Source organism: Phyllostomus discolor, chromosome 3 (genome assembly GCF_004126475.2).
Source record: "Phyllostomus discolor isolate MPI-MPIP mPhyDis1 chromosome 3, mPhyDis1.pri.v3, whole genome shotgun sequence".
Lineage (NCBI taxonomy): Eukaryota > Metazoa > Chordata > Mammalia > Chiroptera > Phyllostomidae > Phyllostomus > Phyllostomus discolor.
Genome location: NC_040905.2, coordinates 57,848,773 through 57,861,081, shown reverse-complemented (window position 1 = coordinate 57,861,081; position 12,309 = coordinate 57,848,773). Strand labels below are relative to the sequence as shown.

Here is a 12,309-nt window from a genome sequence, read left to right as displayed (position 1 = left end):
CATTCCAAGCACTTCGGGTAGAGTGTTCTGCACTATCCCTTTTACACAGTTAAGGAATGAAAGGTGAAACAGAGATGATGTTTATTCCCAAGGAGTGTTTTGTACTTTGCTTACCCTTGCCCCGAAGTGCTGAGAATCAACATACACTGCTAGTACTATAACCCAGTTCTAAACCCTCACTTCTGGGGTTTACTAACTTACTCTCCTATGTTGCCAATGTCATGCACTTTAACAGAAATTGCTGATAATCTTAGGAGAATGCACACATGCAGGTTGAGCAGAGGTGCTAATTACAAATGCTAAGAAAATTCTTCAAAAATGAAAAATTAAACACCAAAGTCATCACCTAATAACTAATCATTAGAACAATTTTGTTTTTATAGTGAGATGCCTATTACAAGGCTCACCATACTCCATAGCACCTATTTTTACTTAATTTCTTGATTTTAAAAACTTAATTTGCCATTAAAAGAAGAAAAAGTGCTTGTCGATCTTCCTTACTGGCCTGTGAGTTTCTAATAACCAAACACTGTCTTTGCTTCCAGAATGAACAGCACAATTTCTGGTACTTACTAGCTGCTTCAAAATTATCTGTTAAATAAATAAATGAACAGATCAGTTAATTTTAATTCTATTGTTTCTATTCCTATATATACAGAAATAAAAAGGCCCAAGTGCATCATTGTATGACATTTTTTCCATCAACCATTTAAGTGAAAGGTCCTTGAAAGATGTCCATGCTCCTATCAGAAAATTTTAGAAACTTTACACAGCATATTCTAAATGCATACATATTATATAAAGAGGTGGGCAACTGTAAACCTATAAAGATAGGTTTACAGTTGTGAGTCCACAAAACAGAGTTTATTCTTATGTTATTATTTATTAATTATTGTATTATGTATTTGTACTATATATTTCCATACAAACAACTGTCAACATACTTTTGACAACCTCTGTGTGTGTATATATACATATATATTCTTTAAAAATATCTTATTTATTTATTTCTAGGGAGAAGGGAAGGAGGGAGAAAGATAGGGAGAGAAACATCCATGTGCGAGAGACACATCCATCAGTTGCCTCTCACGTGCCAGCAACTGAGGACCTGGCCTGCAATCTGGGCATGTGCCCTGACTGGGAATCAAATTGGCATCCTTTTGGTTTTCAGGTGGTGCTCAATCCACTGAGCCACACCAACCAGGGCATAGATACTTTTAATTAAATAAGTCAAATGACCTTTATCTACAAAAGTACATTTTTATACTGATATGGATAGTTATTTAGACAAAGATTTTGGCACTAAACTCAAATAGGGGCTGGTCACTTTATTTCAGAGAAAATATTTTAATTACTACTTCAGGTTACAATAACACCTGGAGTACCATATGCATTTCTCTGTGTTGCTCCTTATTTCCTATAACTATCAAAAATCTATAGAGAGGAAATCTGAGTGAGGAAACAGAACAGATAAATGAAATATGAAAAAGAGAAAATAAAATAAAAACCAATCCATTTTACTGAAATGATTTACTAAAAGATGAGTATTTCTATAATGATGGAAATGTTTCAAAAGAGTAAAAGTATTTCCTATATCATTATTACTGAATGTTCACATGATCACAAAATTCAATAAATATAAACAAAAAGTAAAAAGGATTATGACCTGCCAAAGTAAAAAATATCACATAAAAAGAGAAATGTACATTTCTCATAAATATTTGAGTTAAATTACCCAATAACACTTACTAGAAAAATGTTTAACAAGACTTACCTTTAGGCTCTGCTACTCTCACAAAGAGAGACTCGGCCTGCCAGCCCACCACACCATGGGGTGAGTCGCTGGGCAGAGTGGTTATGACAGACTTCTTTCTTTTCTGATCCACGGTAGCCCCTTTGGACGGGTCCGAGACCCCTTCCGTGCTAACGTGGATGAGTGTCACGATCGCAGTCTCAGATAACTCTGGTACATCATCAGCAAGAACAGTCAGCGTGATTGTAGACAGTGCCTGGCCTTCAGAAAAGGAAATCTAAAAGTTTTAAAAGAAAAGATTTTACTTATTTTTTCATTGTCACTGTACACTAAGAATATCAGAAGTTTAGACTTGTTTCCTATTGGCCACAATTTAAATAACAGAGATATTTAAGTAACATATGTAGAAATCAAACATCTTTCACATTAAAAGTGGAAGAGTGTTAGGAAAAATAGTAGAACAAATTTAAGCTAATAAAACATGAAGCCAAATTGCCATATCCTGAGCCTACATTCTATTAAAATATAGAGTACATAGTCTCCCCCTGGGCATCTATGTCCTCGAAACCATATATAAAAACTGTAAAAACTCAGAAGGTGGCATATAGTTTAAACAATTTTCTGGACAAGATTTTGCCAGAATTGCTATTTCCCTTGGGTAAACTTTGATTAGATGTAGCATTTAACAATGATTCAAGCAAAATAGAGGTAGAGAACAAAGAACAGGCAGAGATACAAATCAGCGTATCTCTCTTTTTAAATTTTTTATTGTATTTCTTCCATTAGCACTTAGTCCTCTTATACCCCCCTCCCCCAGCAATCACCACACTGTTGTCATGTCCATGAGTCCGTCTTCCTTTTTGCTCAGTCCCTCCACCCCCTAACCACTCCCCACTTAGTTGTCATCCTGCGCTCTATCTATGAGTCTGTCTGTTTTACTTGTTAGTTCAGTTCGGAGCATCTTTCTCCTCCTTTCTCCTCCTTTCATGTCTTCGCTGTCTGGAGGGTCAAACCCTAATTTGCTAAATGGCATCAAGTTCTTTCCAATAGGGCTTCCTTCTGCTTCTTGAATGTCATTTACTACTGTTCCCCACCTCACGCCTTATTCTCCAGCAATATGGCTACAAACTACAGTTATTCAAACTAGCATTACATGGCACTCATCTCTCCAGGAAACTCAGTCTATATCACTCAACATCTCAACATCTCTGATGTGATTTTTTATACATCAGGCTATTTTACGAAAACTTGTTCTCTCTTCACTGCTTACATTGTGAAACCCCATTTCCATCCCCAGTTTGTTGGTTTTATCTTTCTGACAATGTAACACATACACAACTTGGCCAACTGATGTATTGAATATCAAAAGGAATGACTTTTTTATTGATGATTTTTGTATTATAGAAAAAAAGAACAATAACAACAATAATAAAACTAACTTTAAATTGTATCCCTCTATATGGTGATTACTAGGAATTACTAGGAATTGTATCCCTCTCTACAGTGATTACAATCCAGTGTTGATACGGTCAAACACAAAAATTTCATCCATAAAGCAGGGTTTGGTGCCATGCATCAATAATAACCATAATTTAAGTGACTCTTCTATAATTTTATAAATTACGTACCACTCCTGAGGTAGGGAATATATCACTAATACTTCCGTCAGCTTCCCACACTACGGTTATACGACCGTAAGTTCCTTTTAAGCGCTCCACATTCAAAGTCACTAAGCTATCTTGCTCCATTTCTTCTACTTGCTTATATAGTGAATTCTGAAAAATTATAGGAAGTCACAAAGGTCATTTGAAATTATCTATGTAGGCTTTTATTTCATGCTACCATACAGTATGAAGCAACATAATGCATTAAGTGAAAAACAATAATTAAAAAAACAGGATGACTGTGCTTTCATTAAAAAACATGCATGTTTGAAAAAGTAAAAGACTAAGTTAAAATAAATGAAAATATTAATTTTTAGGGTCATATTTATTTTTGCATTCCTGTTTCTATATTTTTTAAACTTTCTTCAATGAACATATTTTTATACTCAGACACAATCCACTTTTTTGAAAATGTTACACATAGCACATAAGTTTGTAGAATGGAAAGGACACTAGAGTTAGGAGGAGAAGGAAGTCTTTTTCTTTGTAACCTCTGGTAATCCTTCTAGGTCTTTGTTTTCTATTTATAAAGTAAGTGTTTAATCAACATGATCTCCAAGGGCCTATCCCAAAGAATGATGGCATGAGAATCGGGCTCTTTCTGATCATTCACAGTGTTTCTTATCCTTAAACTTTCACTCTCTGAACTGCTCCCACAGGCTGTCCTGTTCCCACTGACGTTTCATCTGGCTCCCGGTCTTTGTGACATTGTTCCTGCCAGAAGCATCCTTTCCCCTCACGGCTGAATGCCTTCCTCTCTCTCATCTCTACTTCTAGCCTCTGTCCTTTGTTCCAAACTCATTTTTAACTCTGTGCGCCTATAACGTTCCTTGTCTGACACCTGTCCCCTCTCTTGCCAAAGCTGTGGACAATGAACTTTTTCCACAAAATTAACATTCCAAAGAATCTCCTCTTTACAATATTCATGATTTCTCTATATGCGATAAAGCAAAAATATGGAGTATATCAAGATTTTTAAAAATCTTCCCAGTAATGTTTGTCTTGTCTTTTTACTGTGGCAATCTGAAAAGGGACGCCCCCATTAATTTCTTTAAGTTCCTATTTAGAATGTTAATTTGAATAGATACCTGATCTTATAACAATATTTTACATAGCATTTTATTACAATGTTGCAGATGTTACATAGTAATAAAATCTTGCTCAAGGCAACAAACACTCTTGCAGAAAATGCCTTGATTTAAAATATGCATATAATTAATTCACAAAAGACAATGCCTTTTTAAAAAGAAGCTCTCTCTGGCTCCATGTCCTCTATTAACAAGGTTAGTAAAATGAAGACTTAATACAGCCTGAAAATATTCAAGAAACTCTCTTTATCGACCACATCTCATCTTAGACAGAGGTTGTCCAAAAAAGATCTGTATTGAAGAATCCCACTGAACAGGCTGAAGAAACCCAGGACACTATCTATTGACAGAGTTAAACCACTCTGCGTTGAGGTCTCTAGAACAATTCTGGAGCGAGCCTCAGGAAGAGAAATCCATCATGCTAAGATAGGTGAGAAACAGAACACACCCTCCATCTGCAGCAAGGCTTCAAGGTGAGAACAGAACTGGGCAGCAGAGAATGATGTTCTTGGCCCAGGAGCCCTGGCTCTGCCCTGTAGGCTTGTAGGAGATCTTGGGAGGGCATGTGGGTGTTCCTTGACCCCTGGCATAACAACAGGTTCACACTAAGAACCCACTGTGTGCCAGGTACTTTCCTGGTCAGTGATAAAGCTGTGAACAAAGTGGTATTCCAGATCTCATACTCTTCTGTTCTAGTATAAAGAAACTGACAATAGACAAATGAATCTATTATAAGTGTCATAAGGAAGAATAAGGTGGAATAAAAAGGTAATGAGGAGTTGAAATTTCCAATCAAAGAAGGCCTTTCTGGTAAGGTGACATTTTAGTGGAGACCTGAATAAAGTAAGGAAATGAGTCATGTACGAGGGTCATCTTCTGTCTTTCCAACCCCTCTGACTTGGCCTTGGCCCCTATAGCTCACATCTTAGAACTATACTGTCCTAACACAGTAGCCACTGGCCACATGTAACTAGTCTGTATGTGTAAAATGCACACTGAATTCAAAGACTGAGTATGAAAAAGAATGAAAAATATTTCATCAGTAATTTTGTATTGATTACCTGTTAAAATGATAGTATTTCAAATATACTGGATTAAATAAAACACATTAAAACTAACTTCACCTGTTTCCTTTTCCTTTTTAAGTGACTACTAGAAAACTTAAAATTATATATCTGGCTCATGTTATATTTCTATATAATATAATATACAAGCTGACCTGCACTGAGTTCAGTGATGGGTCAGGCTGGGTAACCGGGTGCCCTTGTAAGCAAGTGACTCAGGGCATCAGTATGTCGAAAATTCATCATATCCCTGAAACCTGCTCCTCCTACAGTGGTCTATATCTTGGTGAAAGGTAAATTCCTGCTTCCTGCATCTCTATCGACTGCTGCTGGATTACTTCAATAGTCTCCTAGCTGGTCTATTTCTGTCCTTGCCCACTTATAACCTCGTTTCAATTATATGGCAAGAGTGTCCTTTTGAAAGGTCAGATCATGTTGCTCTTCTACTCTGACCCTCCAAAAGCTCCCCATATCCCTCAAAATCTCCTCATTTCCCTCAGAGGCCAAATTCATTATGACACTAAGGGGCTTGTGCAGAAGAGAAAACATAACAGGCCTACTGCTATCCTTCAAGAGTCCTGCTTACAAAATCGGCCCCTGGCTGGTGTCTGAACTTGAATTTCAGGATGGTTCCCACCATTTCCTGAACTGATAGTAAGCTCCATTTGCCCAAACTGTTGGAACATACAACATGGTTTATACTAAACCCCTGTTTTCTTTCTGGAGTCTAGAATTTTGCTATGTGCCAGGTAGAGGGGTCTACATGACCAGTCCCCAATTCACTGAGCCTTCCTGGTTGGAAACACGTCTCACATGTTGTCACAACTGAACTCAATGCTGGGGTGTGTTCTGTGTGACTCTGCTGGGAGGGAACTCTTGGAAATTGGCACCTAGTTTCCTCTGGACTTCATCCCATGAAGCTCTTCCCGGAGCTGATTTTGTTTTGTAGCCTTTCAGTGTAATAAATCAGTCACCAAAATAATGACATGCTGAGTCCTATGAGTCCTCCTTGCAAGTCCTTGAACCTGTGGGTACTGGTGGGGATCCCTGACACAGGGCCCTGGCCATACACCTGGTGGGCCTCACCTGCTCTAGCAGAGTTCAGATAGGCAAGGACTCCTTTCAGGGCTGATCTGCTAACTGATGGTTTCTCCCTGCCTCGACTGCCCTTCCCCCAGAAATGTGTGTGACTCACTGCCTCATCTCCTCCAGGCCTTTGTCCTCAAGCCACTTCCTCAGAGCAGCCCTCCGTGACATCCCATTTTCTCTTTGCCCCACACACAACCTCCACCCCCTCCCTCACGCTCTCCATCTGCCTTCCCTGCCTAAAGGTCCTCAGTGGCACTTACTACCGTTAGACAGAGTTACAGACGTTTCTTACATCTTTGCTTGTCTTTCTCCCCTGACCCCTGTCTCTACAACTGAAGGACTGTGAGGATAGAGATTTCTATTTTTTCATTTTCTGACATACCTCTAGCATCTGAAACAGTATTTGGTACATAGGTGTTTGTTAAATATCTGCTGAATGAATGACTGCAAGAGTAAATGAATGAATTACTGAATGAACCAATGAAGGAACGTGCTTGTTACCCAGGTCTGGCGAATGACACATACCAGTTTCTAAAGGCTTTTGAGAAACTTTTCCCTTACACTGATAGCCACACAAAGCATCTCACTCTCCCTAGCTGGACCTGAACAAGAAAGCAGTAGCCCTAACAATAACATCAGCTTTCAAACAACCAAACAAAAGATCATCTTTGTGTTAGGAAAGTGGAGATATAAAAAAAGAACCTGAGCCGAGGTGACAAAGTATTCAATCAGCCTTGAAGCCCACCTTCTCTGTGGAGACACACTCTTGATGTTTAAGCCAGTATGAGTTATGTTTTCCTTACTTGCAGAATATTTCAGAGAAAGACACAAGACAGCGGCATCTACAACTCTACCTGAGAAATCAGGATGCACCTTGCAGACAGGACTGAATCATACAATATGAATGGGTGTCCTTTTACTATTTGGTAAAGGAATATGAAGCCTGGGCGTAGAAGTTGAGCATAATTATCTCTCCTGAGCAGAAAGTATCTCCGTGTGTACCATGTGCATACAGTTTCAAATCAATCAATCAATCTCCCTCCCCTCCGTCCCACCACAGAAATAACAAAGGCTTCATAGGACAGTAAATATTTGCAGATAATGTGCATGACCAGACACAGTGTTTGGAATCTGCTTCATCATTATCCTCTGAAAACAGAGCTAACAGTAAATTCAAACTCCTGGGCCAGGGCCAATTGGTAACATTTCAAATTCAATCTTATAAAAGGGATCAGTATGAAAAAATAAAGTTTAGGACCAGCTGAACACAATGGTCCAGTGGGTAAGACTGTAAATTGCAAGATATCAGTAGAATTCAGCTTGGAATGCACAGCAGGGGGTGAAGCAGGGAAAGGGAAGGGAGGCCTAAGATACACAAAGCATGACTCATTGATTACTGATAATAACTCATATATAAATACAGTGAACAAATCATTCTCACTTCCAAGTGTGGGATCTTTGGTATCATTACCTGAGCAAATCCAACAACTCCATAGGCATCATCATTAGACAGGATAGTTATTTTTACATAACTATTAATACCAATCTCTGCTCCTCCTTTGGGATTTTTAAGCTGAACTCTGAAGGATTCTTCCTCCTCTGGAACTGTATCATCAAGAATATTTACTGCAATGACAGCTTCTCTGTCACCAGGTTTAAATATCAGTTCACCGGAACTGGCATAAGAAGAATGTATAAAATAAATCAACTACAACAATGAAAGACATATACATAGTTCTTTACTCATAAAACTATTATAGCATTGATTGACATTTAAAGTTTGAAAACATCACATGTCATAAATAAAATTTTAATCTGAAGTAGTTATATAATACTATCTTGGTAGAATAAACATTAGAAATGGGTGACAACCAAAATTTCTAGTTTAAAAATAGCTCTTATATACATTTTCCAATCATTAAAAAAATACTTAGAATTTAAGTGCTATATAAAATTACGGTGAGTATAAGGACAGCATAAATGTTGAACTTACCTAGGAATAAAGTCAGACTGGCTCGAGACGTAGGCCAGCTCATATATGTGTGAATGGGAGGCTCCCACTAGGGCAATTAAATTCTTGCTTGAATTAAGGGATTTTACTGTAACAGAAGCTGCATCGCGAGCAGAAGGTGCTTCCAGAATAAAAGAGAACTGATTCAGCTCTGAATTCCAGCAGTAAAGAGCAGACACAGCTTGGCCAATAAGAAGTACATGGACTGCAGGAAGGAAGGAAAAGGCAGCTAGAGTGAAATACAACTTGTCACCCCACATGCTCCCTACACCCGTGCCACGGCACAATCTCTCCAACTCTCGAAGTTGCACTCTGATTTCTGAAGTAATACATGATTCAACTTCTCAAATACCTGAATGTAAATATGATTTTTAAATGCTGTGGAATGATCAAGCCAGCCTGACAATGTACCCATAATCCACCTAAAGAAGTAACCCTTGGATGGTAAAAGCCAAGTGGATTTGGACTCATTTGTATGCACCTCAATATTTATTTATTGTACAACATGCTAGGATATTTTTGAAAGTACAAAATACTCATAATCCTACCACTAAATGTTTCATTTTTGCATTTTCCTTCCAGACACTATCTATATGAATTCACAACTTGCATAGTAATAAGTCTAAATACAAAAATTCTTAATTAAAATGCTTAATAGTATATTTATAGTATACTATGTATAGTATGCTATATACTGTGTATAGTTGTATATGCAGCTACATAGCATTCAAATTTACAATTTTAATGCATAATCTATAGGGTTGACCATAAAATATACATAATATTGTTTTCTATATAGTTTTTCACAACTAATCCTTATTTTAATTATTTTCACTTGATAAATTCTCCTTTTAGTTTTTTATTATTTATTTTTAGAGATTTTATTTATTTTTAGAGAGAGGAGGAGGGGGGAGAAACAAAGGAAGAGAAATATCAATGTGTGGTTGCCTCTCAGGTGGCCCCCACTGGGGACCTGGCCCACAACCCAGGCATGTGCCCTGACTGAGAATTGAACTGGCAACCCTTTGGTTCACAGCCCACGCTCAATCCACTGAGCTACACCAGCCAGGGCCTTATTATTTATTTTTTTGTTTTATATTTAGAGAGAGAGGAAGGGAAGGAGAAAGACAGGGAGAGAAACATCGATGTGAGAAACATCTATAGGTTGCCTCTTGTACACACTGTAACTGGAGACCAAACCCATAACCCAGGCATGTGCCCTGACTGGAAATCAAATCAGCAACCTTTTCCTTTGCAGGACAACACCCAACCGAGACATACCATTCAGGGTTTCACCTGATAAATTCTTAAAGGTAGTTAATGAAGCCAAAGAATATAATTTATGATCTTAAATATGTTCTGCCAATGCTTTTTGAAACGTTATTAGGAAACCACGCTCTTCCTAATTCAAAACAATGGCACATATCTGTATTTACAGAAGTTAGGAGGAGAGGTGTACTACACTGAATACAATACTAAAAAATCTTCAGACTTAAAACTAGGAAGAAAAGTGAGAAGTCACAGAGAAATGAGCATAAATTCCAGCACCTGCTGAAACACACTAGAACACAAAGATATCTAATAAGATTGATTATTAAAATAGCACATGGAACCAGAAACCATCAGTCTCTTCCAAAATTTTGTCCCATAAGATAAAATGGAGAGTCCCATATTCTTACTCTTAAATATCAAGAACTACTGATTATATTGATTATATTTATTTATGGGAATTAGTTTAACTACTATTGAAATTTAGTAAATGTTACATAAAAGGTAAAGACAAAGCAGTTACAAATAAATTTGTATTTTCAAAATGGTCAAATATTTTTCATAAGCTTTGTAAAACTGGAGACATTCAGTAAAGAGCAAACTCCTCAGATGGATCTCAGCACCACTCAAGTTTAACTGATTCTATAGTCTCAAGCAAAACCATAATCTAAAGTCTCTGAACATCACTAATTAGGGATCTTAACCCCTGGAGATAAACTCTATCCACTTCCTCACACCCTGACTCGTATGACACAGCAGCAAACAGGTAATCAGACATTCAGAAAAGGAGGTAGAGGGGTTTAAATCTGCACATACGTATGTAGAGAGCATTTTCTCAGAAAATAGGCATTTGTACTACTTAAGATCATAAAACTGGACCAGGAAATGTATGAGAGGGAAAAAACAAATCTATACTTGAGGAAGAGTACTTTTTAATGCTTTTTTCCCTCAATTATAGTTTACTTTGCATTGGTTTCAGTTGTACAGCATAGTGGTTAATCAAGCATGTACCTCATAGTGGTCCCCCTGGTGTTTCCAGTACTCACCTGGCACCACACGTAGTTATTGCAGTATTATTAACTATATTCCCTATGTTGTACTTCACATCCCCATGACTGTTTTGTAACTACCAGTCTGTACTTCTAAATCCCTTCACTGCTTTTCACCCAGTCATCCAATTCCCTTCCCCTCTGGCAAATGCCAGTATGCTATGAATCGATTTGGGAAGAGGGTTTTAACTAGTCCTGATTATAGAATTCTCTTCCACTTAAAAAAACTATAAAAAACATTTTTTAAAGGCTCTCAAATGAAAGCAAATGGATAAGATTACTTAAGCAGTGAGTGTAACTAAAAAGAAGTTACAGAACTAAGTACTAGGAGCAAGCATTCCTAACACTCGGAGACTTGGGAACATAAGAAGAAACCAGTAAGAGATGGAGCAGCCAGGAAGGGCTTCATGAGAAGCTATGTCCTCAGGAAAGAGCCAAGTTCCGGAGCAAAGAGATGAGAACATTCCGAGAAAAGTTTGAATACAGTGTATCTGTTCCACAGGACATTACAGAAGGATATGGGGAACTGGGGCAGTAAGAGCTGAGCACCTGGACTGGAAATAGGGCCTCATATGGTCTAGAGCATGAGGAGACCACATGGGAACCAGCATCTCATCCCAGGGGCCTGTGCTGCTTATGGTGACTACACAGGGATGAAGGGGGTAATGAGCTGATCCAAATAATTCTCAAAGGTAGTATTTTTAATGAGGCTGAGAGAATTGGGGGACTGGGGAGGAGGGGGTAAGTGTCATTCCAGCAGCACACAGAACTCTGAGGATTACATGATATGATAAAGGGCTAGATTAAGACCTGGGACATAACATTCAGTAAGTGTTCGCTATAGATTTCCATATTTCTCAAAAGTTCTATCCATATATTCTCCTTTATCTGTCCTTTAAAAAGCAGAATTCAGAAAAATAAATAAATAAAAAGTGGACTTCAGCAAGGCTTGGTTTGAGAGCCCCTCTTCTTACACTGCATAGTCTCTTTCTAAACAATTCCATCTCTGATGGTAGAACATCCACTGTGCATATCTGCAGTCTGGGACTCTCTTCTAAGCTCTGACTAGTAACACTTATTCAATGTCTGCACACGAATGACTCAAAGTCGTCTCAAATTATTCCAATGAAACTCATTACCTCTGCTCCAAAAGCCTGCCCTTCCTCTCAGTGATCTCCATCATGGTTATGGAACTACCATGTGTGTGAAACTTGGGCTCATCCTTGACATCCCCTCCATCACATGCCTCCATATCATCAACTACTGTGGGTTGTGAATCCACTTCTGTGCTTCTCTGATTTTCTACCTGCATCAGCTACCAC

The 12,309-nt window shown here is 38.1% G+C and overlaps 1 protein-coding gene across 1 annotated transcript in view; it reads right to left on the bottom strand.

Moving 5' to 3' along the window:
• The window catches only part of ADGRV1 (adhesion G protein-coupled receptor V1), a 507,196-nt gene that overhangs the window by 333,214 nt on the left and 161,673 nt on the right, over positions 1-12,309 (bottom strand). Inside the window, 4 exon segments of the mRNA XM_036020532.1 lie at positions 1,775-2,030; positions 3,382-3,528; positions 8,130-8,334; positions 8,652-8,874. Coding sequence (XP_035876425.1) covers positions 1,775-2,030; positions 3,382-3,528; positions 8,130-8,334; positions 8,652-8,874 — 831 coding nt within the window.